Below are 25,088 nucleotides of genomic sequence, written 5' to 3'. Positions count from 1 at the left end.
TGATGAATAGTGTGATCAGTGACAGTGTATTTTATGGAACTGCTTCTGCTGAGAAATGTGACTTGTTGCTGTGTGTACCTGCTCAACATTGCTGGGTACCACTGATGGACTGCTTCTACTGAAATGGTGTTACTTGTTGATGTCTGCACCTGCTCAACATTGCTGGGTGCCACTAATGGACTGCTTCTACTGAAAAGATGTCACCTGTTGCTGTGTGCATCTGCTCAACATTGCTGGTACCACTGATGGACTGCTTCTACTGAAAAGATGTCACCTGTTGATGTCTGCACCTGCTCAACATTGCTGGGTGCCACTGATGGATTGCTTCTACTGAAATGAAGTCACCTGTTGCTGTGTGCACCTGATCAACATTGCTGGTGCTACTAATGGACTGCTTCTACTGAAAAGATGTCACCTGTTGCTGTGTGCATCTGCTCAACATTGCTGGTACCACTGATGGACTGCTTCTATTGAAAAAATGTTACTTATTGGTATTTGCACCTGTTGACCATTGCTGGGTGCTACTGCTGGAACTGTCAACTGCTTATTCTTGGGCTATGGAAAGCGTTTATGTGAATATTTGTATAAACTGATTTTTTGTGTATTACTGTTTGTGAAAAGCTATGAGACTCTTACCTGCACATATTCGTCATTGCTGACGCTATTGATTGAACTGTTTAACCACATAATACTTGTGTAAACTTATGTAAAGTCACATGTATGAAAGAATTTGTATTGCTTACTGTATTTTATATATTAGGTTATTGAAAGGTCAGTGCAAAGCCAAAATTTTATCTAGTTATATGATATTTACGTATTAATATTATCTTTTATTTTTGTCTGTATTTTTTGACGAATTTGGTGGTATTTTCACCACCAATGCTGGCAAAAATACCATCAAATTCTAGCCGTGGAGGAAGGGCATATGAAAGGTGGCTACACTGAGCCACAGCGCCAGAGATCGCTAGAGAGCATTGTTCCGCCGCCTCCACGGGCAGTCATTATTGAGATGTGCTAGAAGTCAGTGCCTGTCGAGGACTCGTAGTAGTCAGTTGGTGTTCAGATGTGCTAGTAGGGAGTGCTTGCTGAGATGTGATACTGAAAGGTTCTTGTTCAGATGTGGTAATAGCGAGGCGGTGTGGAGATATATTGTAATTATGAGAGTGATTTTGGTCAATATATGAAGGTAACGAAACTTGATTTATTTTTCATTATTTCCATGTTTTAAATAATGTGTCATAACAGGTTCAGTCAACAAAGCATCTGGCTTGTGTTCTTGGATTAGAGTGTAATTGTGGTTCTCTTGAGTAATTATGGTATTTGTATTTTCTTTAATTAATTCAGTATAATGTTATTTAAAAATTGTTGTGTTGTTGAAGAAGAACCGTGCCAGATGCGTACGTTGAGTCACACTCCCACACACAGAACAGTTACTCTTGTGCTTGTTGTTGCGTTGGTTTTATAGTTGCTGGGGGCTTAATTAATTAACTGTGTTAATGAAAATTTCCATTTCATTCTTTGTTATTGTTCTAAGCAGTCAGATTGCGTAATAATAATAGTCAGGGCCAACCGTTACGAGACTTCGTAACCGGACAGACAGCTGCTAAAGCAAGAAATCAAAATCATTTTCATTACATATTATTAAGCCCCCATGCAGTACTTTTAGCTAGAAGACGGTTTCTCCAAGAGAAAGGTTCTCAAAAATTACTAAAAATGTTTGTATTTATACGACATATTTCACAAAAAAATATAGATTCGTTACCACAAGATTTTAGGTGGAATGCGTAGAATTTGCAGTCTTACATCCAACTTAAAGAAAAATTTGACCATGTCCCTTTATTGCACTTTCTGAAATTATACCTGCCCAGAGACAAATATCCGTTGTAGCACAGTCATGCACTATATATGTCAACCTTGTTTGAAACGACATACGTCCGTGAAAAGTTATTTTCAAGAGTAGAGCACACAGCAAAAATTACGCCTAACACTCAGATTAACATCCGGAGAATACCATGAGAATTGCAGTCACGTCTTTTGAATCTGATACTGATACATTAGTTTCCATATTCAAAGTAAAATGACACATTAATTCTATGATTTGTAATTACTTTACGACTGGTCCCGGCGGAGGTTCGAGTCCTCCCTCGGGCATGGACGTTTGTGTTTGTCCTTAGGATAATTTAGGTTAAGCAGTGTGTAAGCTTACGGACTGATGACCTTAGCAGTTAAGTCCCATAAGATTTCACACACATTTTTTGAAATTACTTATACACAAAATATTGGAGGAAAAGGTGTAAATATGGACACCCTCTTTTGTTTTTGACTTAAAGTTACCTTCTTTTGTAAAAATTCTAGGCTTTATACCTTCATTAACAACTATAACAAGTTCAAGAAATGATGAGAGGCGAAACAATGATTAGTATCCATTATTTCTATTCAAAAACAGAGATTTACAAAAAGCTTGTAAAATGGAACTTTAAAAACCAGCTGAAAATGCGGGCATCCACCAAACGGTGCAAGAAATCTTTTGAAATATTTTAATGAAATTGGTTACAATAATACAAAATGGTAGACTACACAAAGCAACTTTCACACATTTAAGCAAGAAATCTGAAATCGTAGCCATTCTTTCTGCAGACGTTAGTGCTGCTATTTGCTCCTTCCCCTTCATCCGTATCACTTCTGAATTTTTGCTTTGGGGAAAGGACACGCCTGTCTCGTCCACGTTATACACTCAGTCTGCTGGATATGAGTGCTTGTTGAAAGCGTTCTGTCAATAAATCAAAGAAAAGCATCAAAAAATGGTTCAAATGGCTCTGAGCACTATGGGACTTAATAGCTGTGGTCATCAGTACCCTAGAACTTAGAACTACTTAAACCTAACTAAGGACATCACACACATCCATGCCCGAGGCAGGATTAGAACCTGCGACAGTAGCAGTCGCGCGGTTCCGGACTGCGCGCCTAGAACCGCGAGACCACCGCGGCCGGCCAAAGAAAGAAAAGCATCACATTCTCTTTATTGAAGCCTAAGGCTCCAGCATATGAAGTTCCACAAAGTTTACGAATTGACAGCTGATCCTTGTGTCTCTCAAGAAAAAGGTCATCTCAAGCTCGTCCTGCTTCTCCTCCTTCGAAAGGGGTTGTCAAACTATTCCTCTGAGCAAGTAAAAATGCCATTCTTCTCAGTCTCGCCAAAGTACACCCAACGAATTTTTGATCCATCTCAAGGAGATAAGAAACTAGCTGTTTTTCGAGGTCTGCAGTTAAAATCGGATTCCTTCCAAGCTTTGTCTCTTGAACCGCTTGCTCATGGATTTTATCAAGTTTAAGAACTCTCTGCAAAGTGGTACGAGACACTCCGAATGTTCTTGCAGCACCTTTCACAGTAACCTCATCTGCTTTCACTGCTGCTATGGCACATACCATCTGAGATTTATCCTACTGATGCCTCTGGTTCTTATATTCATAGCGCTTCTTTGTTGTCGGCATTCTGCAAGGGCGAACAAAAGCCCTAGAGCCTATTATCGTAATTTGAAAATTCTGTTTGTTTGTTTGTTGCTGTGTGAGTTGTATATATGAACTTTAAACAGAATTCGGCTAACCATATCCCCATAAAATCATTTTAATATTTTACATTGTTTAAGAGAAGAGATGGTGTGATTATGGGTCCTCTTTAAATAGAGGCCGTTTTTTACAGCAATCCAATGAGCCCATATTACACCAACCATTCTTAAGCCTCAAGGCCACTATCACGTCTATCCCAAAAACGTGTGTAACGTAAAACTTGCTTCTAAAAGTAGCTTAGGATTCCGTTATTCCGGATATCACTGAGAAATTGTTTTAAACTAACCAGAAGGATATAAAAAGAAAACGGTTTCACATACCTGCCAAACGTTTGCAGTCCTGAACAAACACCAATTCACGCAATAACCGACGCTGTAACTACGCTGCTTGAAACAGGCACCGCTTACAGTCCCGGTCGCCAGACTGCAGCACTTCCTATACCCTCTTTGTGAGGGGTGCCGATATTTACACCTATACCCATTTTTACACCTTTTCCTCTACTGAAGACTCATGGATAAAGTATCAAATTAATTCCATCTTGCTATTTTAGAGTAAAGGATCGTTTATATCCGTCTTCTTCCAATGTGGCCCATGTAAGCTAAAAGGTTGGATACTCCTGTTCTAGACAGTTCACCACTTTCGGTTTAGAGTGGAGTCTAGTAGGATACTGAGGGCGTATATGTAACGCCCAATAGGTATGCAACACACCTAATGTGCAGGTAGCGCGGGTTCGACAATAACTGACCGAAGCTACCATAGACACTATCGTAGTCTGCACTTAGTTATAAGTTCCGATCGCTCAAGAAATGAAAACCACTGTGACAATGTAATAAAGCTTTGCGCATACGTGTTCGACAGTGTGTCTAGTATGCCTGTCGGTTGCATCACTTCGCTTCTTTCAGTTCTGAGCGCATGATGAGCACATAAAGATGCTTAGAAAATAATGTCTCCCGTCAATTACGAGGTTATGGTGAGAGATTTCGCCTGATGTTATGCAGCCCAGACTACAGAACTGTCATACAGTTTCTATTACGTGACAGTTCTCGGTCGCAATATGGAGGGGCAATGAAAATCCTGCTGCAGCGTTTTCGATGGGAAGTGTTTGATTACCCGCAATGCAGCCCCTAATTGGCTCCCTCTGTGCTCACATTAACTACTGGCTACGAAGACAACATTTTCGCGCACACAACGAGCTACAGATGAGCGTAGAGAATTGGCGGGAACCACAGGCGGCTGCCTTCTATGACGAGGGTATTGGAAAGATGGTACGTGGCTACGACAAATGTCTTAAGTCGGAGTGGTGACTGTGTAGAGCAGTGGATGGAAGCTGTAGCTATCTGTTACAGATAAAAAATTTTTGATTATCACAGCCGTTTTCATTTCTCGATTAATCGGAACTTACTTTCTGAATAGTCCTAGTTGTTTTGTACTCGCCGGCCGCGGTGGTCTAGCGGTTCTAGGCGCTCAGTCAGGAACCGCGCGACTGCTACGGTCGCAGGTTCGAATCCTGCCTCGGGCATGGATGTATGTGATGTCCTTAGGTTAGTTAGGTTTAAGTAGTTCTAAGTTCTAGGGGACTGATGACCACAGATGTTAAGTACCATAGTGCTCAGAGCCATTTGAACCATTTTGTTTTGTACAGTAGCTTACTATAGTGTTAGAACTCTAGTTGAAACCCGTTTCAGTATAATGTCCCCTCTGTGCCGGCAGGCTGCTGTCGCTGCAGCTGCCCCAGAGGTGCTCGCCAGAGCTGCAGACGCTGGAGGACCACTCGGCGGCGTCGGCGCCGCTGTCCTGCTCGTCGTCGTCGGCGTCGTCGCTGACGAGCGTGGCGGCGGCGTCGGGCCCTAGCGCGGCGCTGCCGGCGGCGTTCGGCGGCAGCTACCACGGGCTGTGCGGCCTCAACGGCGCCGCCTGCTCGTCGCGCACCTCGGACAGCGGCGGTGTGGCCGGCGAGCGGCGGCGCAGCTCTGCGCGCTACTCGCTGCTCGACGCGCTCGACCTGGAGTACGCGCTGCTGCGCGCCGCCGCGCGCGGCTCCGTGGGGCCGTACTCGCTCAGCGAGTCGCTGCACAAGCTCACCTTCACGCAGAGCCTCGCCTTCCCGGCGCTGGCGCGCGGCCTGGCAGGCAAGCGGCGCCGCAGCGACCAGCGCGGGGGCAGCGGGTCGGCCGCAGGGCGTGGGGGCGGCGCCGGGGGCGGGCCGCCCCTCGGCCGCGACGGCGAGTCGGGCCTCAACGCCTTCGCCAAGGTCGTTACGGCGCTCGTCCTCGTACTCGTCAGCGTCCTCGTCTTCGGCGTCGTCTACAAGTTCGTGCGCACGTGAGGATTGCTCGTGTCCCCTTGGCCGGGGCACTATAACGTCTCCGCCCCCCACGGAGGGGATGTGGACGTCGGTGCCGGGCCGAGGGGACACGATGCACTCGTATCGTAAGCGGTACGTGCGGCGGCCAGCTCAGCTCGCTGGTGGGTCTCGTTGGACGCTATGCTGTCTCAGAATGTCGGGAATCGCGCAGCACCTCCGGATTTTTGTTTCGAGACTCCTTCTGCTGAAATCTCTCCCTTTATCAAAAAGGAATGAGCATATCTTCTCACTTGGTTGCCATTTCATTGTTTACGTTATCCAAGTTTGGACTGCACATTCCACAGCTACCTTTCAACACACATTACGGCACTCCGCGATTTAGTATAATACGTCTATTACGTCCTGTTAACGTGGTCTGGTATTTCGTGCAGAATAAAAAAAAATATATATATTTTTATAAGTGCCCAAGTAGCCTTTGATTTTATCCATACAGTCCCAAGTGTAGAGCTCACAGTAGTTATACATTCAAAACTTAAACCATTGTCCGCAGTGAGGAAACTGGATCTCCGAACCACCCTCCACACCGCAGTGATGCTTCCCAAGACGACAACGAATGCTAGAACGAATAGTATTGACGTGATCTATTCTTTTTTCGTTCATCGTTCTTTTGATTCGTGTCATTCTCTTCTTTACGGACTAGGACTCAAACTCAACGTCCTTAAATATGTGTAGGATACATTCCATCTCAGTCTTCCCCTGCGATTTTTACCTTCGAGCTGCTCGAAGATGCGAGATATACCAGTGCACACATGCTCAATAACAACTGGTACACAATACGTTTAGTATGCTATATCGTTAGTCGGTTTGCGCACCAGATTCGGATAGATATTATATGGATGTTGTGTGTTATTTCGGTCATGCGTGTCTGAAAGAACAGAAAATATCCGTACATAATATATAGTGTATACGCCATACGACGTTTCGATATTTCAGTGCGGATGCACAACACTATCCGAAACCTTGCGAGAATACAGTTAGGCTGCTAGCAAGTGGATTCATGGATAAGGGGCGCTACTCTGTTGCGTGAGTTATATGGAAGTTTGGATCGGTCGTGGGACGTGCTCGAATAACCCAGGCGGTTAAGAGAACCTCTCGCGTAAGATGGTAAATCTTTCGCCGTTTGGTTCACTCATTGCCCCACTACAACTAAGTGTTTGACATTTCTTATGTCGTGTATCGAATAGATATTGTTTCTCGCCAGACAGTGTCTAGATAATTTCATAAGGCTGATTGTCCATCTACGCTACATCTGACCTTCTACTCAAGCACAAATTTATCATTTTTTACGCCTATCTCGGATTCACTAGAAGCGAACTTCACTTGCAGTACGATAGACATTCAGACAATTGTCTCTTACAGCCGAATCTGGTCAATCAGATCTGTTCCTCGAAGGCCTCTCAGTTCTGGCAGCGACGGATGCTTTGCTAAACCCCGCAGGAAGAAATCACACACTAAGGGGTTTGGTCCGACCAATCAATCTATCACCCAGATAACGATTTAGTATTGTCTAGCATTTAAAGGACAATATCATGTGGACCTGTCTGGCGGTGAGAGTAACTCTCCTTTTACCATGTGGAATTTATCGCGGTCCCAAGAATAGAACTATACGTGATGCTAGATTGTCCGTCGACAAAGAAAAGTCGGCCAAACACATGCAGCTTACAGTAAACACAAAAAGATGTTCTCTTTTGGGTGCCACATTCATTCTAAATGTACGCTTCTCGGCGTGTCATCTCTGAACATTGTCCACACTCAAATCGCAGGACAAAATCAGTGTCGTTTCGTAACTCATAATGATGCTTTTCCATATACTATCATCCTGTTCGGCAATTATCATAAAATTTTCATGACGTTAAGATCTCCGTTGGATCATTAGCTAGCAGTTTGTGTACCAATTGCAGTATGGGTGAAATACAAAGAGCGAGCTCCTCTGTAGTCTTCCTCGAGTTAGTATTGGTAACTCTTTTTATTGGTAGCCTATTCACAATGTCTTTCGAGGGTACTGTAGGAAAGTATAACCCGTTTTTCGATTTGTGTACGCTTAAATGCAGGCAACCTGCGCATCTTCTTCCTTACCCTTTATCGTAAATACTGTTCGTGTCACTGTCAGACGAATAGTGTAGGGGTAGCAGTACTTCCAGACTGCTGTCTAAATGGTCGTCCCGCTGTGTAAAAACTGCCTATTCGCGGCTATTCAGGCATACTTCACCATGTAGTCCAACAACAGCAGCACATACGTTTCCTACTGTCTGCTCATTTAAGTTGTCATCATTGAATTTTAACGCTATAATTCATTTATTTTCAATTTCGGTAAAAATATGTCTTATGAAGTGGCCCAATAATTGTGATTCTGCGAAGAATTCCAATGCGAAGAATTCATTTCTGAAAACGCGAAACTATTACTTGAGTCTAGCTGTTGACTTACATACTACACAACAAAAGCGCAAACTTACTATTCAAAACATTGAGCAATAATAACTCAAGTGCGCTCATGAGTAACTTTTATTCAGATGTAAGAGACAGATGCAACAATATGTAGAGTCCTATGAAATAATCACTAAAATGTATACACCTTGCAACTCACTATTGTCTATCTGTCATCTCTCCGTATGAATATGGCGACTCCGTTCCTATGTTGCTGAAAACCTCTTTCAGTTGTCTCCTACATCTGAAAATTCTTCTGGAGTTCAGTAGCCATAAGGTAACATTTGTTGATTCTGTAAATCAGTACGTGTTCACGTGCTTCGGTATTTGTTTTCAAGCGCTTCAGCGTATGCTGTTAATTCTACACTGCTGAGCCTGATGACCCTACAGTGCCACTGACAGGTTAGTTAAGGAACATTATATTCTTAAAAACGAAAGTGATCGCTGGTAATTAAATCGACTTCTACGAAATGGATTATTTTATTTCATGTAATAAAGAGGCAGAACACGGCCTCTATCAGTCATCAATAGCCTCTCCATTTCAAACGCCGAATGCATCTTCGATTGCTCAGATCTGTGCCATTCTTCATTATCTTCTCTAAGTGCTACAAATGCCTCCTTAATTCAAATTACAGCATAACTATTGGAACGATAGCAGAAAAGTCTTGAAGAGCTCTGAAATTTTAGTAGTAAACGTAAACGTCTTTATTACTTGAAGCTTTCCGATAGAGGTGTTCAAAAGACTTTAACTAGGTTACAGAACGCAAATATCAATCGTGGATGCTGAAATCGGAAAGAAAAAATTAACACGTAAATCTATGAGGTTTGTTAATTCGAATTTATGGCCTTACAAGCGTGCCCATTGTTAAGAGCAAAAACAAGTGTTTCCTGCAAATTAATGTCGGTACGCAGTTGTTCTAGGCTGAGGACATTGTTCAGGGCAGCAAAGTCGTTCTATAAGACCCACCAGCTGGCTACACCACTGCACAGCCCGAATTCCGTGGTTTCCGCAAGAGCTGTATCTCTTGCTGACCGGTTTTGCATTCTTTTCATTACGTGAAAACTGCTCATTTAACACGGACGATGGTGAACGTGGACTTATGGTGCGGAACATGGACTTACGGTGCGTTTTCCTGAGATGTTCCATGTAATGTCAGACAGTTTGCGCGAGGTTATTTTAAGGCTATGCTTCCAGTCCTGAGCATCTGCTTCTACTCGAATCTCGTCAAGTCTGGTTGAAAGAGGAGAAGAAGAGGTGAAGAATGAGAGGAAGGAAGAAGAAGAGAAGAAGGAGAAGGACATCACGCTTAAAGTCAACTCGTGTCATCGAAATGTTGCGTGATGATATTTTCGTCGAATGCTACGATTTACACTACATATATTTACCAGAAAGTAAAGTTAGTGTTCTAATGTGTAATTTTGGCACTGTTTAAGACAATATCTTTTTATTGTTTGGGAGCACCTTATATATTTGTCCTTTTTGGAATCATACCATATATTAAAGAGACATATATTTACAGAATTACGATATTTGCTCTTGTCACTGTCTGGAAGGAAAGACGCTGTGGCTAAACATTCAGTCAGAATGGGCAAACTGTGCCTTCAGATTGCAGCTTTAGATATAATATTTAGTTTAAGTTACTTGCTTCCTTATTTCTTAGAACTACTGAGTTATCATAATTTTTTGTCATGGTATATATGAGAGAGTTCAGATAATAGGTTTATACCACGCTAAAAAAGCCTCACGTGTTCTCATGTTTGCAGTTCTGCAATGTATCCTCTAAGCAGTGAAGGCATTTATGTTTGGGCATCGTTATTGCAAACTGTCGACTGGCTTTTGTAAACGTGTATTTAAAGCAAAATTTCACGATATAAATAATTCTTTCAGTCCTTTTGCCTGCCGTTCGTGAGTAAAATGTTTGATCCGATTCTAAACTGGAACGTATTAGTAAGTAATATTTTTTCAGTACTGTCACAAGCAACACTAAAGAAAAACAGCAAGCAGTATAGGTAATGGGATGGGAGAGCCAATTTCGTGTTTCGTGAATGACCTTCTTTGCTCACAAGCTTATAAGACGATATGAGTTATTGGACTTCACATTTACATTCTCCATAAACAGTGACCGTGGAATATACGTATCCTTTCGTGTACTGATCTCAGATAATTCCATAAAATGAAGTTACCCAGCCGAGTCTTTGAATTTATATGAAAATTGACTCTTTACTAACGTTGATTACGTTTTCAAAATACCATTTCAATTCAGTCCCAATTGATTGCTTCAGAATTAAATATTTGATATCAGATACTTACCAGAATGTGTCCTACGTTCACTGTTCTAGATAAATTCAAAAATCAGTTGTGTGTTATTGACGACGGAAGCGGTAGTATAGAGGGCATCGTGCCATTTGAATAACAGAAGTGACAAGAAAATTATAAATGTTCTCACTTACTGCTAACCAATCAGTGTGATGAACGGTACTGTTGTCACTAACGAGTTTCCTTTCAATTCTAACGAGTTCTAATTAGCAGTAAATAATATTCCTCCCCTCGTGACAATGTGATATCCAATCAGTTCACAATACAAAAAAATATCATGACTTCCGTTACGTGGAAATCCATACATTTGCTGATTGATATCTGTATCACAACGACATTATGCAGCTGTGCAGATTTCTCGGAAAAACCATCTCATGATTGTTGATAGTACTGAAGAAATAAGCCTGCAGTTAAAACAGTTTCAAAAGAAGGAAAGTTTTTTTACAACAAATAAAGTATGCATAGCATGCATAATTTAGTTCAAAGTTAGAAATTTTTGTATTGAACACAGAATATTTTAAAACTTGAATTTTTATAATTCATAATCCAGTTACAGAACAATAGGATTAGGTAATGAGCGGATAATTTGACGCCATCTCAGGTAATCAGCGAACTGCCTGTATTGTGAAGCGATCTGTTATGCAGGAAAACAAATAAGTTGAAATTTTAGATGTTTCATCATTCCTTCAGCTACTGTTTCGCAAAACGATTTGGTGTACGATATATACCCACTTCAGCTTTCTTAGAATGGCCCAACACCGTAGTAATTTATCATGCTACGGTCATTAGAATGAATGTAACAAGATAACGAAAATAGAAAGCAATGATTAACTATATACAGATCATTTTACGACACAGGCAGTGTGCAGGCTGCAACTGTTATACATCGTGATATGGAAAAAAATAATATTTATTTTACATAAAAATCCAGAAAATATACTTGTGCAAGGAACACGTCTTTTATTGTATTAGCAGTTAAGGTTAATAAAACCTTTTTAAAGAGCGTAAGGTCAGTAGACTATGCTAACATAATTTTAAAGGGATCACTTACCAAGAAGACTCACATACTATAGTGGATTGAAAGTCGGAGGATCGTCTGGCCTAATCTCTAAATGAAAGCACGAATTGTCTGCGAGGATATACTATGTCCCAGCCTTCGATTCCATGGTGTAGCTTAAGCATTACACTTATGCAAAACTAATAGTTTTTCTTCGTTAACAGGACGTTCTAACAATAGATTGCTTTTCATTGGTGAATAATTCAATAGAAGAGGGCGCAGTTCGCTCACAAAATGCCTTTGAATTATCCTCAGGTTTGGTACATCTTCCCAACAGATACCACATAAACATGTGCTGTCAGCCAGAAGGCTTGGAAATAGTTGTACCCTCGCAAGTCAGTTCTGCAAAACTTGTTATATACTTGATACGAACTTTATTCTTGTACTTTCTAATACTCTGTTCTTACGAAATCTCTTTTACCTATCTGAATGATATGTACTGTGCATATAACGGAACAATTAAATAACACTACCAAAGTTTTATATATATCACTCTCTTTTTCTCAGAATTTTAAGATACCTAATGTAGCCCCAAACGTTTTGCAGTGGTGTTCTTTAGCGGAAATCAAAGGTACAGAATACGGACACCAGTATTCACACTGCAGTATAACACAGTAAGACTAACAATTAAAAATAATAGTCCGGAATTACTAGTTCACTAATAGTTCTATACATAATCATTGAGCAAAATCGAGTTAGACTCATATTTTTCAACGAAGAACAGGAAAATCTCAGCAGCATTTTATACGTGGGAAAAAATATATGATACATATTACAAGAAGAAGAAAAATATTACTGAAACACATATATTGAGAAAGGCGTCTAAAACATTTTTCATAAGAAATTCATATCATACACTGAAAGGTAGAAATATCAGAGTAGGATTTAATAAAGTAAATCGACACACTGTCACAATGACACACATACTTAAAAATGTAATGCGTTTAAAAAAATCATGTGCAAATTTCTACAGTGCATGGTACTAATGTATTGCCGTTTTCCTTAGCTCTACATCTCAGTCATTACTTGGGTGGAGGGGTGCCAATTCAGACTTAATGAAGTAAGGGCGTGGAGACGTGCATGAGCCACAGTAGTATATATATGTTCGTAGGATTAGTAGACTGAAGAGAGTGCAAGGGGCAACCGGCATGTTAGTTGTCCTGGAGCCGCAAGCGGGTGTGTGGTAGTGGAGAGAGATGCAAAGAAACAGACCAAGAGTGTTTTTGATATTATAGTTTATCTTCTGAAAATTGTCTATAATCAAAGGAAAATTGTACAGTTGAGACCAATCAAATGGGGCAGCGCAGTTTTTAAGACACCGATTTCATATTCGAGAAGACGGAGATTTTGCTGCACAGCCTTACTGATTTAGATTTTCCATGGTTGACCACCTGTCCTACAATCCTTTGTGTATGTATATTTGAGTTATTTATTATCATTATATCATAATGAGAATCCTATACAGTTGTAAGATGATCAGTTGATAAATAAATAAATAACTAAATACATAAAACGTAGAATATCTACGATAAAAAACATGAGCTATTAAGAGTCCAGGAGAAATAGTTTCAGTGTATACTAACATGGGTGTACGAAAAGATGTTTCATGACACCAGTTTTATTTAATGTATGCATATATTACGCCAAACGATAATGAATTATAAACCTTTTGGTAATCGATACTGAAATCGATATGAATAGTTACAATTGCACCGTGACACTTGCATATAATCAAGTAATACTTTCTTGTTCGGAAGATTTGTTCCAACAACCCTCTGCTTCAATTATAGAAGGCAATCGAAAGCAATAAATTTGAAATATCGCTCGGTAAAACAGATTCCATGGGTACTAGGGACTTCTATAACATCGCTTCAGTAATGGTGTCTCACCAAATAAGTTTCAAAGCTTACTTCCTTGCATTATACATCCATCCTTTGAGGTAATTAATATTAAAAACTAAGTCGAGAAATGTAAATGATAAATATAAATTTAAGATACAAAGTAAGGAGGGCAACTGTAGAGAGCAACAAGAACTGTTCGATGACAGGGGCACGGATGAACGATTCTGAATTGTGAGTCCTTATTAGTAACGATAGAAAGAGGAATTGCAACTTCAGAAAAACGCTTATCAGTTACCGATACAACTACGAAGTACGCGAACGAATACGTAAATTCCACCACATCAGGCATACAAAAGAAGAACATGAACATCTTGTAGAAACTTGAGATCTGTTGGAAAAGCGATGACTAATGTGCGTATCCTGTGATCAGAGGACAGATATCAGTCCCATCCACACGCGCAGCCATCTTACGAGGCCCATGTCCAGCAAGGCGTCGACAATATTTTCTAATGACGGAAAATAAAATATACTTTCACACAAACTGGGTTTTAAATTTTTTTCTCTGTTCCACATATAAACTAAAAACAGTTCTCATACCACGATTGTGACCAAGATTTAAGGAAAATTTCCTTCGGTTGTAAGATACACGGGGTGGACTGAAATATGGAAACACCAAAAGCACAAGCAAGGCGTCGACAATATTTTCTAATGACGGAAAATAAAATATACTTTCACACAAACTGGGTTTTAAATTTTTTTCTCTGTTCCACATATAAACTAAAAACAGTTCTCATACCACGATTGTGACCAAGATTTAAGGAAAATTTCCTTCGGTTGTAAGATACACGGGGTGGACTGAAATATGGAAACACCAAAAGCACAACATATTACCATATTAATTCGGTGAAGGAAAACAGATAGTATTCGAAACAGCTTCCTGTTTTCTCGAGATGGGTAAATACAGGTCCTGTGTGGTTTTAAAAAGGAAATCAAATACCATTCTTCTTGTAGAATAGTGACAAGTTCAGGTAACGGCGATGGAGGTGGATAGCGATCACGTACCCTTCTCTCCAGAGTGGACTACAGAGGCTCATGGACATTGATATCTGGTGACTGTAATAGCCAGGATTCATCCTCATTCATCCGCATGTTCACAAAACGTATCCTGGATGGTGCGAGCTGTGTGTACAGGGGCGCTGTCGTCTAGGAACATAGTATCACCACTGGGGAACAAACATCGTACCATGAGATGGATCTGAGCAGCCAAAATAGTCGCATAATCCTTGGCAGTTATGTGACTTTGCAGGAAAACCACGGGGATCATGAAATATCACAATATGGCTGCCAAAATCGTCACCGAAATTCTACCACATTTAACTCTTGGGACGTAAACTCGCTCAGTGGTTCGAAACAGTATGAAACATGACTAATCCTACAAAATCGGTTTCTTCCATTGCCCAACATTCCAAGTTTTATGGCTTCAGCACCACGTTTTCCTGTTAAGGGCATTTGCATCACTGAAGGCTGGTTTTGGAATTCCACCTCCCGCTGCAATTCCCAGCTTGTAGTGCTCCGTTCATGTTGTTTCTCTGCTGACAAGGTCGCAATTGCGACGGTCAGATCTGCAGTGACTTTTGCAGCTATTGTCTCCCTATTTGTGTCAAATTCTTCTTGAATGACCGTCCGTCACGATCACTGAACACACACTTTCATTCGCGGTTTGACTTGGCGGAAAATGTTTTTCGGCTTTCCCTGTGTGTAGTATAAATCTTCGATAGAGTGGCTCTTGGAGCACCAAACACATCGGCTGCCTTGGTTACGCAAGCACCCACCATACGAGTACCAACGGTTGAACTCGTTCGAATTCACTTAGCTCCGACATAATGTACTGACAGCCACACAGAGCACTGTCCGTAGCTCGATTGAAATTTGCAACGTATTGAGGACATTTCATAGGTGGCGTTTGCAGTCGAATAAACGAGCGCAACCTCCAGGCTTGGCTAGCATCTGAGTTTGTGTTCAAGCATGTATTAATCACAGTGTTCTCGTAATTTTGTCCAATCATTGTATGTCACAATTGGAAATTCAGTCCTAAATATTATTAGTTTGGACTTACTGTGCATCACTACCACGTTGCATGATATTTCGCTGAAAATCCTCTGACTCTACAAAGGGTCATAGCTCTAACAGCCCTCTAATTGCTAGGCGTCGACAATACTGCGTAATCAGGCAAAATAAATTATACTTTCACACAAACTGGGTTTAAAATAAAACAAAAGGGGCATCATCATAGATCACATTAAATTTTTGCCGAAGAACCGAAATGTCAAACTAATATTTGATTAAACTTCGGCGGCCTCTTATCAAACATCATACACTCAACATTCCATTATTTTTCGGGATTGCATCGGGAATCTTCTTAACTCTTGTACCGCTATTTCTGCTGAAAACCTTTCAATCATTCTCAAGATAAGTCGCATGTAAGATTTTTAAAGCACTTTACGCTGTGGAGTAAATGCGTCTGCATAAAAGATAACATTACGATTCTTGAGTTTTCTCTGTGTACGGAATATTCTATGAGGTTTCGGGATTGCAGCTGGACCAGGGAGACTTCTTGCCAGAATATTTCGGCTGGCAACCGTCCAGTGACGGGCACTCACCTGAAGATGGCTGTACGAAGGCAGCCGAAATATTGTCGCAAGAAGTCAACACCTCACGCCAAGGATGCACTTGTTATTACTTAAATGGAAATAAGGCGGGGTTATTTCACTCGACTGCAAACAGATTCTTTCGTTTGCACGTTTTTACAAGGCAACAAAATAAAACATTCCGGTCTAAAGTTCGAGCGTCTGACTCATCCAGGAAGCCAGGGATCATTTTCGTTCACCCATTTAGGCGCAGGACCGAGTAAAACTGGACATCAAAACCCCAGTCTGAACATTCAGATTTCCTCATTTTCAGCACTCTTTGAGTAAAAAATTTCCAATAACAAATAAATTTATGTAATGTGGAAAAACAAGGGAATCTTCAGATTTTCAAAAGACAAAGAATAATGTTAGTCATCAGTTGCAGGATTAACAAAATTTAACTTATGAGTTGGTTTGTTAATATTTTAAAACAGTTCTCAAATATGTGAGATTCATTTCCACTGTCATCATACATTTTATTGTGTTTATTTTTGCAAAATCTTTCTATTTGGATTCTTACGTCCATCAATTCGTGTTAGGAGAGGGGTTCAGTAAATAATTTAACACACTTTTCTCGGAAGTTTTGGTTAATAAGTGTGGAATTTGCTGTCGGACATCATGGAACTTCCCTCTTCATGAAGTTCCGATAGGTGGCTGCGCTAGACGCAGCCTTCAAAATGGTGTCTGTAAAGGGGGTGCGTTCCAATAAGAGAGCTGTCATTGTATTGAAATATTAAGAGGCCAAATCACATAAACTGCAATTATTAGTGGCAGGAATTATCTCTTATTTAAAGTTTGGAATTTTATTCTTTGGTTTTCCGCTGAGTTTGCTTTTAATTATGACCAATTTAATTAGTATCGATCATGATTTTATTTAACTATTATCCGTCAAGTAACGTGAGATGAATACTGAAAATGAATAAAGACCCCAATGGTTGTCTTGGCATTCACGTCGTTCAGCTGCAGAGCATGTAGAAAGAATATGTGGTCGCCTGAAATCTTAACATGTGTCTCAACCACACAAGTTAAAACTTCTGGGGACTCTTCGAATGTAAATGTAGTTCGTGAAAAATGAAGCGTGGATGTCCGACTGCTATCAAGGAAATACTCAAATAAAATCACGGCCCATTATTCTTCCCGAAATAGTGACCTTGGTTGCAGCAACGCTCGAAAAAATTCAATATTAATTTTCCCGAAGTTCCTAAGGCATCGTTCGTAATCCACGGTTTTATGAAACTCAATTCGTCGTAAATAAAATATTCATTTCCTTTTCATTTCATCAGATGTATTAACTATATTCGTTCAATTACTTTCAAATGATAATAACTGCTATTTTTCACATATGGAGCCGTAAATAGTTTTAATTAACTTTATCGACGTCAGTGACTGCCTTAACAATAGGCACGATACTGCAGAAAGCTGTGCTTCCCTTCTCTCTCAAGTCTAGATACCAAAAGGTAGTAAACTAATATAATAACGCACACACTAAACTTGTTGCATTCCTTTAGTCGCTTCATTAAAGACTGAGATACACAAGAATGATAGGTACTCACCTACGCTCTCGCAGCTAAATCTTCGTTGGCACTGTACAAAATGTAAGAAACCGTGTGATACGGAATCATGTGTAATCTGCTTATTTTTACGTATCAACATCACAACATCGAGTATTCCACTCCAAGCAATTATGTATCTGTAGGAGGTAAAATTTGAATCAGCTCCGAAATATCAAATAATAATATTATTTTTCTTGTCTGTAACAACGGTACCCCACCCAGTCGGTTTTACGCTGCACGAAAAGATGAAAGCATTCTTTATTTTCCTTGTCTGTAACAACGGTACTCCACTCAGTCGGTCTTACGCTGCACGAAAAGATGAAATTATTCTGTAAGGGGCAGTCTAGTGAGGAGAGCTATGGATATGTTTTGGGGCTATCTTGCTACTGAGTGCGAGTATTTTTACATCTTGTCCAATATCATTAGCCCAATACAGAAGCCTACGAAAATTTTTAAAAGTGATGGAGAAGTGCTGGTTCTGAAATGAACGGCAGTAATTTAGAAAACAAAAGGCAGTAAAATGGTTTTAATAGTCTGAAGAAAGGAGGATATAACATAAACACCAACAAAAGCAAAACGAGGATAATGGAATTTAGTCGAATTAAATCAGGTGATGCTTAGGGAATTAGATTAGGAAATGAGACACTTAAAGTAGTAGATGAGTTTTGGTATTAGGGGAGAAAAATAACCAATGATGGTCGAAGTAGAGAGGATATAAAATGTAGACTGGCAATGGGAAGGAAGGCGTTTCTGAAGAAGAGAAATCTGTACAGAGTTAAGTGTCAGGAAGTCTTTTCTAAAAGGAATTTACATGGGTTGTAGCCATGTATGGAGGTGAAACATGGACGATAAACAGTCAAGAAGAAAATAAAAGCTTTCGAAATGTGGTGCTACAGAAGAATGCTGAAGATTAGATGGGTAGACCACGTAAATAATAAGGAGGTACTGAATAGAATTGGGGAGAAAAGGAATTTGTGACACACTTTGACTAGAAGAAGGGATCGGTTGATACGACACGAGCCGGCCGAAGTGGCCGTGCGGTTAAAGGCGCTGCAGTCTGGAACCGCAAGACCGCTACGGTCGCAGGTTCGAATCCTGCCTCGGGCATGGATGTTTGTGGTGTCCTTAGGTTAGTTAGGTTTAACTAGTTCTAAGTTCTAGGGGACTAATGACCTCAGCAGTTGAGTCCCATAGTGCTCAGAGCCATTTGAACCATTTTTGATACGACACGTTCTGAGGCATCAAGGGATCACCAACTTTGTATTGGAGGGACGCGTGCAGGGTAAAAATCGGACAGAGAGACCGAAGGATGAATACACTAAACTTCTGAAGGCTGTAGGTTGTAGTAGTTACTCGGAGATGAAGAAGCTTGCACAGGATAGAGTAGCATGGAGAGCTGCATTAAACCTGTCTCTGGACTGAAGACCACAACAACAGTCTGTATCGAATTTAGGAACTTTAACCCGTACAACAGAAAAGTTTCAAACTGCTAACAGGTTATAGAACTCATTCTTCCTATCCTATGCCAGGGGTCCTTAGTAACAAAGAAATTACTATTTTTAATTATTCACAAATTTCGACACAGAATATGTTATTTGAAATAAAAGTAAAATAGTTTCACGACATTTCTGTTACACCACAAAGCTACGCTGTTAGAAATTGAATAAACATCTTGTATCTATGTGTGGCGGTTTAGCAACATAATTTGTCACCAGCTGTTGCGGAGGTTCAAGCTAGCGTTCATTATAAAAGTGAGGATATTCTGTAGGTATGTATGGCTGCGATTTATTTATGTCATTGGATAATCAGGAACACATGGCAACAACGGTCGATTGATTGTAGAAAGCAACAGTTTAATATTAGGAACAACCAATCCATTAATGAAATTCTTTCCTTTGGCGCAGGATCCTTCACATTTTATTTATAAGTATCTACTCATGAACGTAGGGTTCGTTTCTTAGACGTACGAATGAAAATGCGTCAAGTGTTCGAACAACATAGTTGCATGAAACTTATGAAGAAGCAGATAGTGAGATTAGTTTATCACTTACTTTCGATTCTTGTTCAGTATTTCCTGACACATACTGTGCGTTTGTCTTATGCATTGGTTTGCCAGTATTTAATTTATTTTTTATGGCATAATTTTATCTACCATATATTTCACAATTTTATCGTGTTTCTCATTCATCTAGCTTGGACTTCAGTAATCGTAGTGTCCAATATAAATTGAACTAGCCACTTCATTTTCACCCTATTTTGTAACATCAGGAGAACAGAGCCGTTATTAAAATTATTTGTATGTGTTAAGTCATTATGTATACATCGTTGTATCAGATATTTGACATCATTTACTAAGTGCAAATACAGTATTGCTCTGCAAGTGGCGGCTTCAATACGGGAACGCTAGCCTAGCGCCATTGAGTTTTTCTAGCTATTTTCGTAAGTGTGTGGGTTTTTCTTCTGCATGCTCTAAGTCGCAGACATTCTAAAAAGATGTTTCCGTACCGAGCTGTCCGTCTCTCAGGCTACCAGTGTCTTTGAAGAACTCATTAGGGATATATTACGCGAAACATTTTCTCAAGCGGTAACTCAAAGCAAACAGAAGCGTGAGTGCCGAGCGTTCAGCTGGGAAATGGCAGCTGAAATGGACCAACTGACTTATAGTCTTCTCTTGCTTGGGGTTCCGGCCTGCGTGCCTCGGAGTGCAGAGGCACTGCTATGGTTGAGTAACGTTTTAAGTAGAACTCAACTAACTAATGTTGATTATTCTCAGTTCTCCCTCCAAATGTTTGCCGAAATTCTGGCTTCCATTGCGCCGCTTTGCGTATTAGTATTTGCAGGATTTCCAGGTCTTTAGCGTGCAGTTATCAGCGTTCAAACTCAATGTTCGTTGTTCAGTGAGATGGTCAGTTGTCGAGGCATGGTATTGAAGCTGTTTCATTGGTCCAACCGCTCACTAAGGCCGTTGAATTCATCACAACCTATTCTAGTGAACTGTTTTCAGCACTTTTTAATGTATGTTAAATTCTTTTTTTCGTGATCTAGTGAACTATGTATTTCATGCATGGACGGTTGCGTGCTACATTGTGACCGTGATTGTGCTTTTCATAAAATGGTGCTCTCTTGAGCCCAAGTTTGCGTGGGCTATTCGTGATGCAACTGTTTAATGATTCTAATATCTCCACGATAGTGTGTGTTCTTTGCAATCTACATCGAACTACCTGACGTAACGTCATAGACTTACTACTCTCTGCAGAAATGCCCGTCTTTCTCAGCCACTGTTACAATCGGTATAAACGTTTCTCAAAATAGAAGCCAGCAGTACGCTTCAGTTACTTCTCTCCTTGCTTTCTTAGCGAGCAGGTGATTCATCAGCCGGAGATGTCTTCTGTCTACAAGTTACAGAGTCGTAAGTAGGAGAGGTAAGATTAACAGAGTTAGCGATGGGTAGGACATCCGGTCGCCCTCTACCACTAACAATTTAGAAATCAAATAAATAACAGGTCGACCACATGAAAGTACAGGGCAAAGGCCACCAAAAAGAGGAAGAAGAAGAACAAGATAAACAGGAAACAGACTGAGCCAAACACATAACTTGGCTACAAACTGAGTTACTTACACGTTTTACAACCATTCTGTTAACTCATGACAAATAAGGACAATCATGAAACCCATTCAGATGCTTATTTATGTCCTCCGTAATTACGCTGTGTAAAGTAAGCCACACCTATCCTTCTCTCAGATTCCTTTAAAACAATTGCTGTTAAATAGTGTTGTAACATCATTTCCTGCCACCAAACTTGATGCAGAAGAGAGTGCCTTATTCGGCGTATGTTTCAGCATACATATTTGCAATTATTCCGAATTTAACACGACAGGTGGCTTACAATTACAAATCAGGCTGTACAGAAGTACAATAGGACGACACAAGATAGCAGAGCAGTGCATTTTAACAGTGTGTGACGGGCCTAGTCTGCGGAAGGTAGCTACCAACAAAGTGTACGGAAATGCTGTACACGATACACTTAACACACATACACAATGTGTCCCATTTCTGGTAGGACTGTGGCTGTGCAAAAAAACGGCCATATATTATGTTCATAAAATTACAGTATTTAATCAAAATGGTCTCCCCCTGAATCAAAACATAGCTGAAATAGTTTTAAAAGTGTTTTCAAACGGTCATTGCAGCCCTTTTCTGCAGTTGCATTTAGTAGTGCAATATAATTTTCTTGGACGTGCTTAACTGCGTCATAACTGTATTCTTTAATTGATAGCTTCAATTTGGGCGATAACCAGAAGTCAGCTGGGGCCAAATCCGGCGATTACGGTGGGTGATCCAGGACTGTGGTCCATTTGCTGCCAAAATCTTCACTTTGCGGGCTGAGGTGTCGTCATGGAGAAGCAACCAAGAATATACATCTCGATATTTGGGTCGAATTCGACTAATTGTCGCCCACAAAAGCCGGTGGACTCAAAAAACTTGATGGCTCCTCACTGCACTAATACCATTTTCCGGAGAGTGTCAGAAACATAGAGTTAAATTTGAGGCTAGGACGTCTATTGCAGCAATGCTAGCGCTGTGACTTTCTACACAGCTGTTTTCGAAACATCAAGAATCATAACGCAACTCACCACGAGATACCATTGCAGTTTCGAGTTGCACACAGGCAGTCGTAACTGAACTGGGACAAAATATGTGTTCACTGGAGACCTGGACAGTAATAATGAGAGAGGAGAATAAAATCCAAGCCAGTGTAATGAAATTCCTGAGAAGTATTTCAGGCAAAACTAGGAGAGAGAGAGTGATAAACGAAGTTGTTAGGAACGGAAGTTGAAGTGGAAAATCTGAGTGAGAGAACTAGCAAGAACAGGTTGAAATAGTTCGGACACGTAAAGAGAGTGGAAGATGACGAAAATGAATCGTGGTGGAGACCAAGTTTGAGGGTAAGAGGGACTGCTTCAATAAAGTCGACTTTATGAAGAAGGAATCATGACTGTAAGAAAACAGTTGAAGAAGAGGAATGGCGGAAAGACAGAGGAAAGTGGAACTCTACGATAAACGTCCCAATTCGGCCTGATGCTGGATAAAGGGGGAACGAGGACGACGACGGTGACTACAACAGCAGCATAACAAGAAAGAACAGGAACAGGAAAGCGGGCACAATAGAATGCCCAAAGTTCCTTGTGTGAGATGCTCCCCTTTTTTTCTCCTAATGAATAAAATTCTGATGCTCCTCCCAAAGTGCGGGCCGTATAGGGAGCGCTATCACAAATTTTAACCGACTGTAAGGTATGCCAAGTTCAGGAAAGCTGTGTGACGGCCACTGGTTGACGAAGAGGTACAAAGTCTACGATTATTTCAGCGGTTCCGTCTCATTTGAACAAAATCTCAAACTCGATAGTCAGTGGTTACTTTGTACCGTACCTCACTAGTAAAGGATGTGGGAAAATAATTTGACCAAAAGCGTTTGGCAGAAAGACAGTATCAAACACCTAAAACCATAAAAAAAACCGCAATGTACATCGATTTAAAAAAGCTGTTAAAAATTCTATTAACGCCTTCTTAAGAGACAGTCTCCACTCCTTCCGATCTTATCACTTAAGCGTAGAAAAGCTGTGGAACGATTCCAGAGAGATAGTATCGACGGAAATTGATAGATATATACCACATAATATGTGGTACTGATCCCCCACGGTACACAAAACGGGTCAGATCACTGTTGCAGAAGCAACGAAAAAAGCATACCCAATTTGGAAGAATACAAAATTCCCATAATTCGCAAAGTTTTGCAGAAGTTAGACATATAGCGCGTACTTCAATGGGAGATGCTTTTAATAATTTTCACAACGAAATTCTATATCGTAATCTGGCAGAAAACCCAATGAGATTCTGGTCATACATAAAGTACACCAGTGGCAAGACGCAGTCAATACCTTCACTGCGCGATAGCAACCGTGAAGTCACTGATGGCAGCGCCACTAAAGCATAGTTATTAAACACGGTTTTCAGAAACTCCTACGCCAAAGAAGACGAAGTAAATATTCCCGAATCCCAATCAAGAACAACTGCCCAGATGAGAAACATTGAAGTAGATATCCTCGGTGTAGCAAAGCAGCTTAACTCACTTAATAAAGGCAAGCCCTCCGGTCCAGATTGTATATCAGTCAGGTTCCTTTCAGAGTATGCTAATACAATAGCTCCATATTTAGTAATTATATACAACCGCTCGCTCACAGAATGTTTCGTACCTAAAGACTGGAAAATTGCTTAGGTCTCACGAACACCCCGCTGAATTACAGGCCCATATCACTAACGTCGATTTGCTGTGGGGTTTTGGAAGATAAACTGTGTTCGAACATTATGAATTATCTGGAAGGAAACGATTTATTGACACACAGTCAGCACGGATTCAGAAAACATCGTTCTTGTGAAACATAACTAGCTCTTTATACTCATGATGTAATGAGTGCTGTCGACAGGCGATGTCAAATTGATGACATATTTTTAGATTTCCTGAAGGCTTTCGACACCGTTCCTCACAAGCGTCTTCTAACGAAACTGCATGCCTATGGATTATCGTCTCTGTTGCGCGACTGGATTCGTGATTTCCTTCCAGAATGGTCACAGTTCGTAGTAATAGGCGGAAAGTCATTGAGTAAAACAGAAGTAATATCCGGCGTCCCCAAAGGAAGTGTTATAGGCCCTCTATTGTTCCTGATCGATATTAACGACATAGAAGACAACCTCAGTAGCCATCTTAGACTGTTTGCATATGATTTTTTCATTTACCGTCTTGTAAAGTCATCAGATGATCAAAAGGAATTCCAAAATGATTTAGATAAGATACCTGTATGGTGCGAAAAGTGGCGATTGACACTGAATAAAGAGAAGTGTGAAGTTATTCACATGAGTACTAAATGAAATCCACTAAATTTCGATTACACGGTCACACAAATATGAAGGCTGTAAATTCAACTAAATACTTAGGGATTACAATTTCAGCCGGCCGGAGTGGCCGTACGGTTCTAGGCGCTACAGTCTGGCACCGCGCGACCGCTACGGTCGCAGGTTCGAATCCTGCCTCGGGCATGGATGCGTGTGGTGTCCTTAGGTTAGTTAGGTTTAAGTAGTTCTAAGTTCTAGGGGACTGATGACCTCAGAAGTTAAGTCCCATAGTGCTCAGAGCCATTTGAACCATTTTTTTTATTACAATTTCAAATAACCTAAATTTTAACGATCACATAGATAATGTTGTGGTTGAGCAAACCAAAGA

General features: G+C 40.6%; 1 protein-coding gene across 1 annotated transcript in view; it reads left to right on the top strand.

Moving 5' to 3' along the window:
• The window catches only part of LOC126235307 (uncharacterized), a 115,292-nt gene extending 109,399 nt beyond the window's left edge, over positions 1–5,893 (top strand). The window contains exon 5 of the mRNA XM_049944031.1: positions 5,278–5,893. Coding sequence (XP_049799988.1) covers positions 5,278–5,893 — 616 coding nt within the window. The remainder of the gene's footprint in view (positions 1–5,277) is intronic.
• Positions 5,894–25,088: the final 19,195 nt, after the last annotated feature.

This window comes from Schistocerca nitens, chromosome 2, assembly GCF_023898315.1.
Source record: "Schistocerca nitens isolate TAMUIC-IGC-003100 chromosome 2, iqSchNite1.1, whole genome shotgun sequence".
In the NCBI taxonomy this organism is placed as follows: Eukaryota; Metazoa; Arthropoda; class Insecta; order Orthoptera; family Acrididae; genus Schistocerca; species Schistocerca nitens.
Note: the sequence above shows the minus strand (reverse complement) of the source record. Positions and strands in the feature narration are given on the sequence as shown.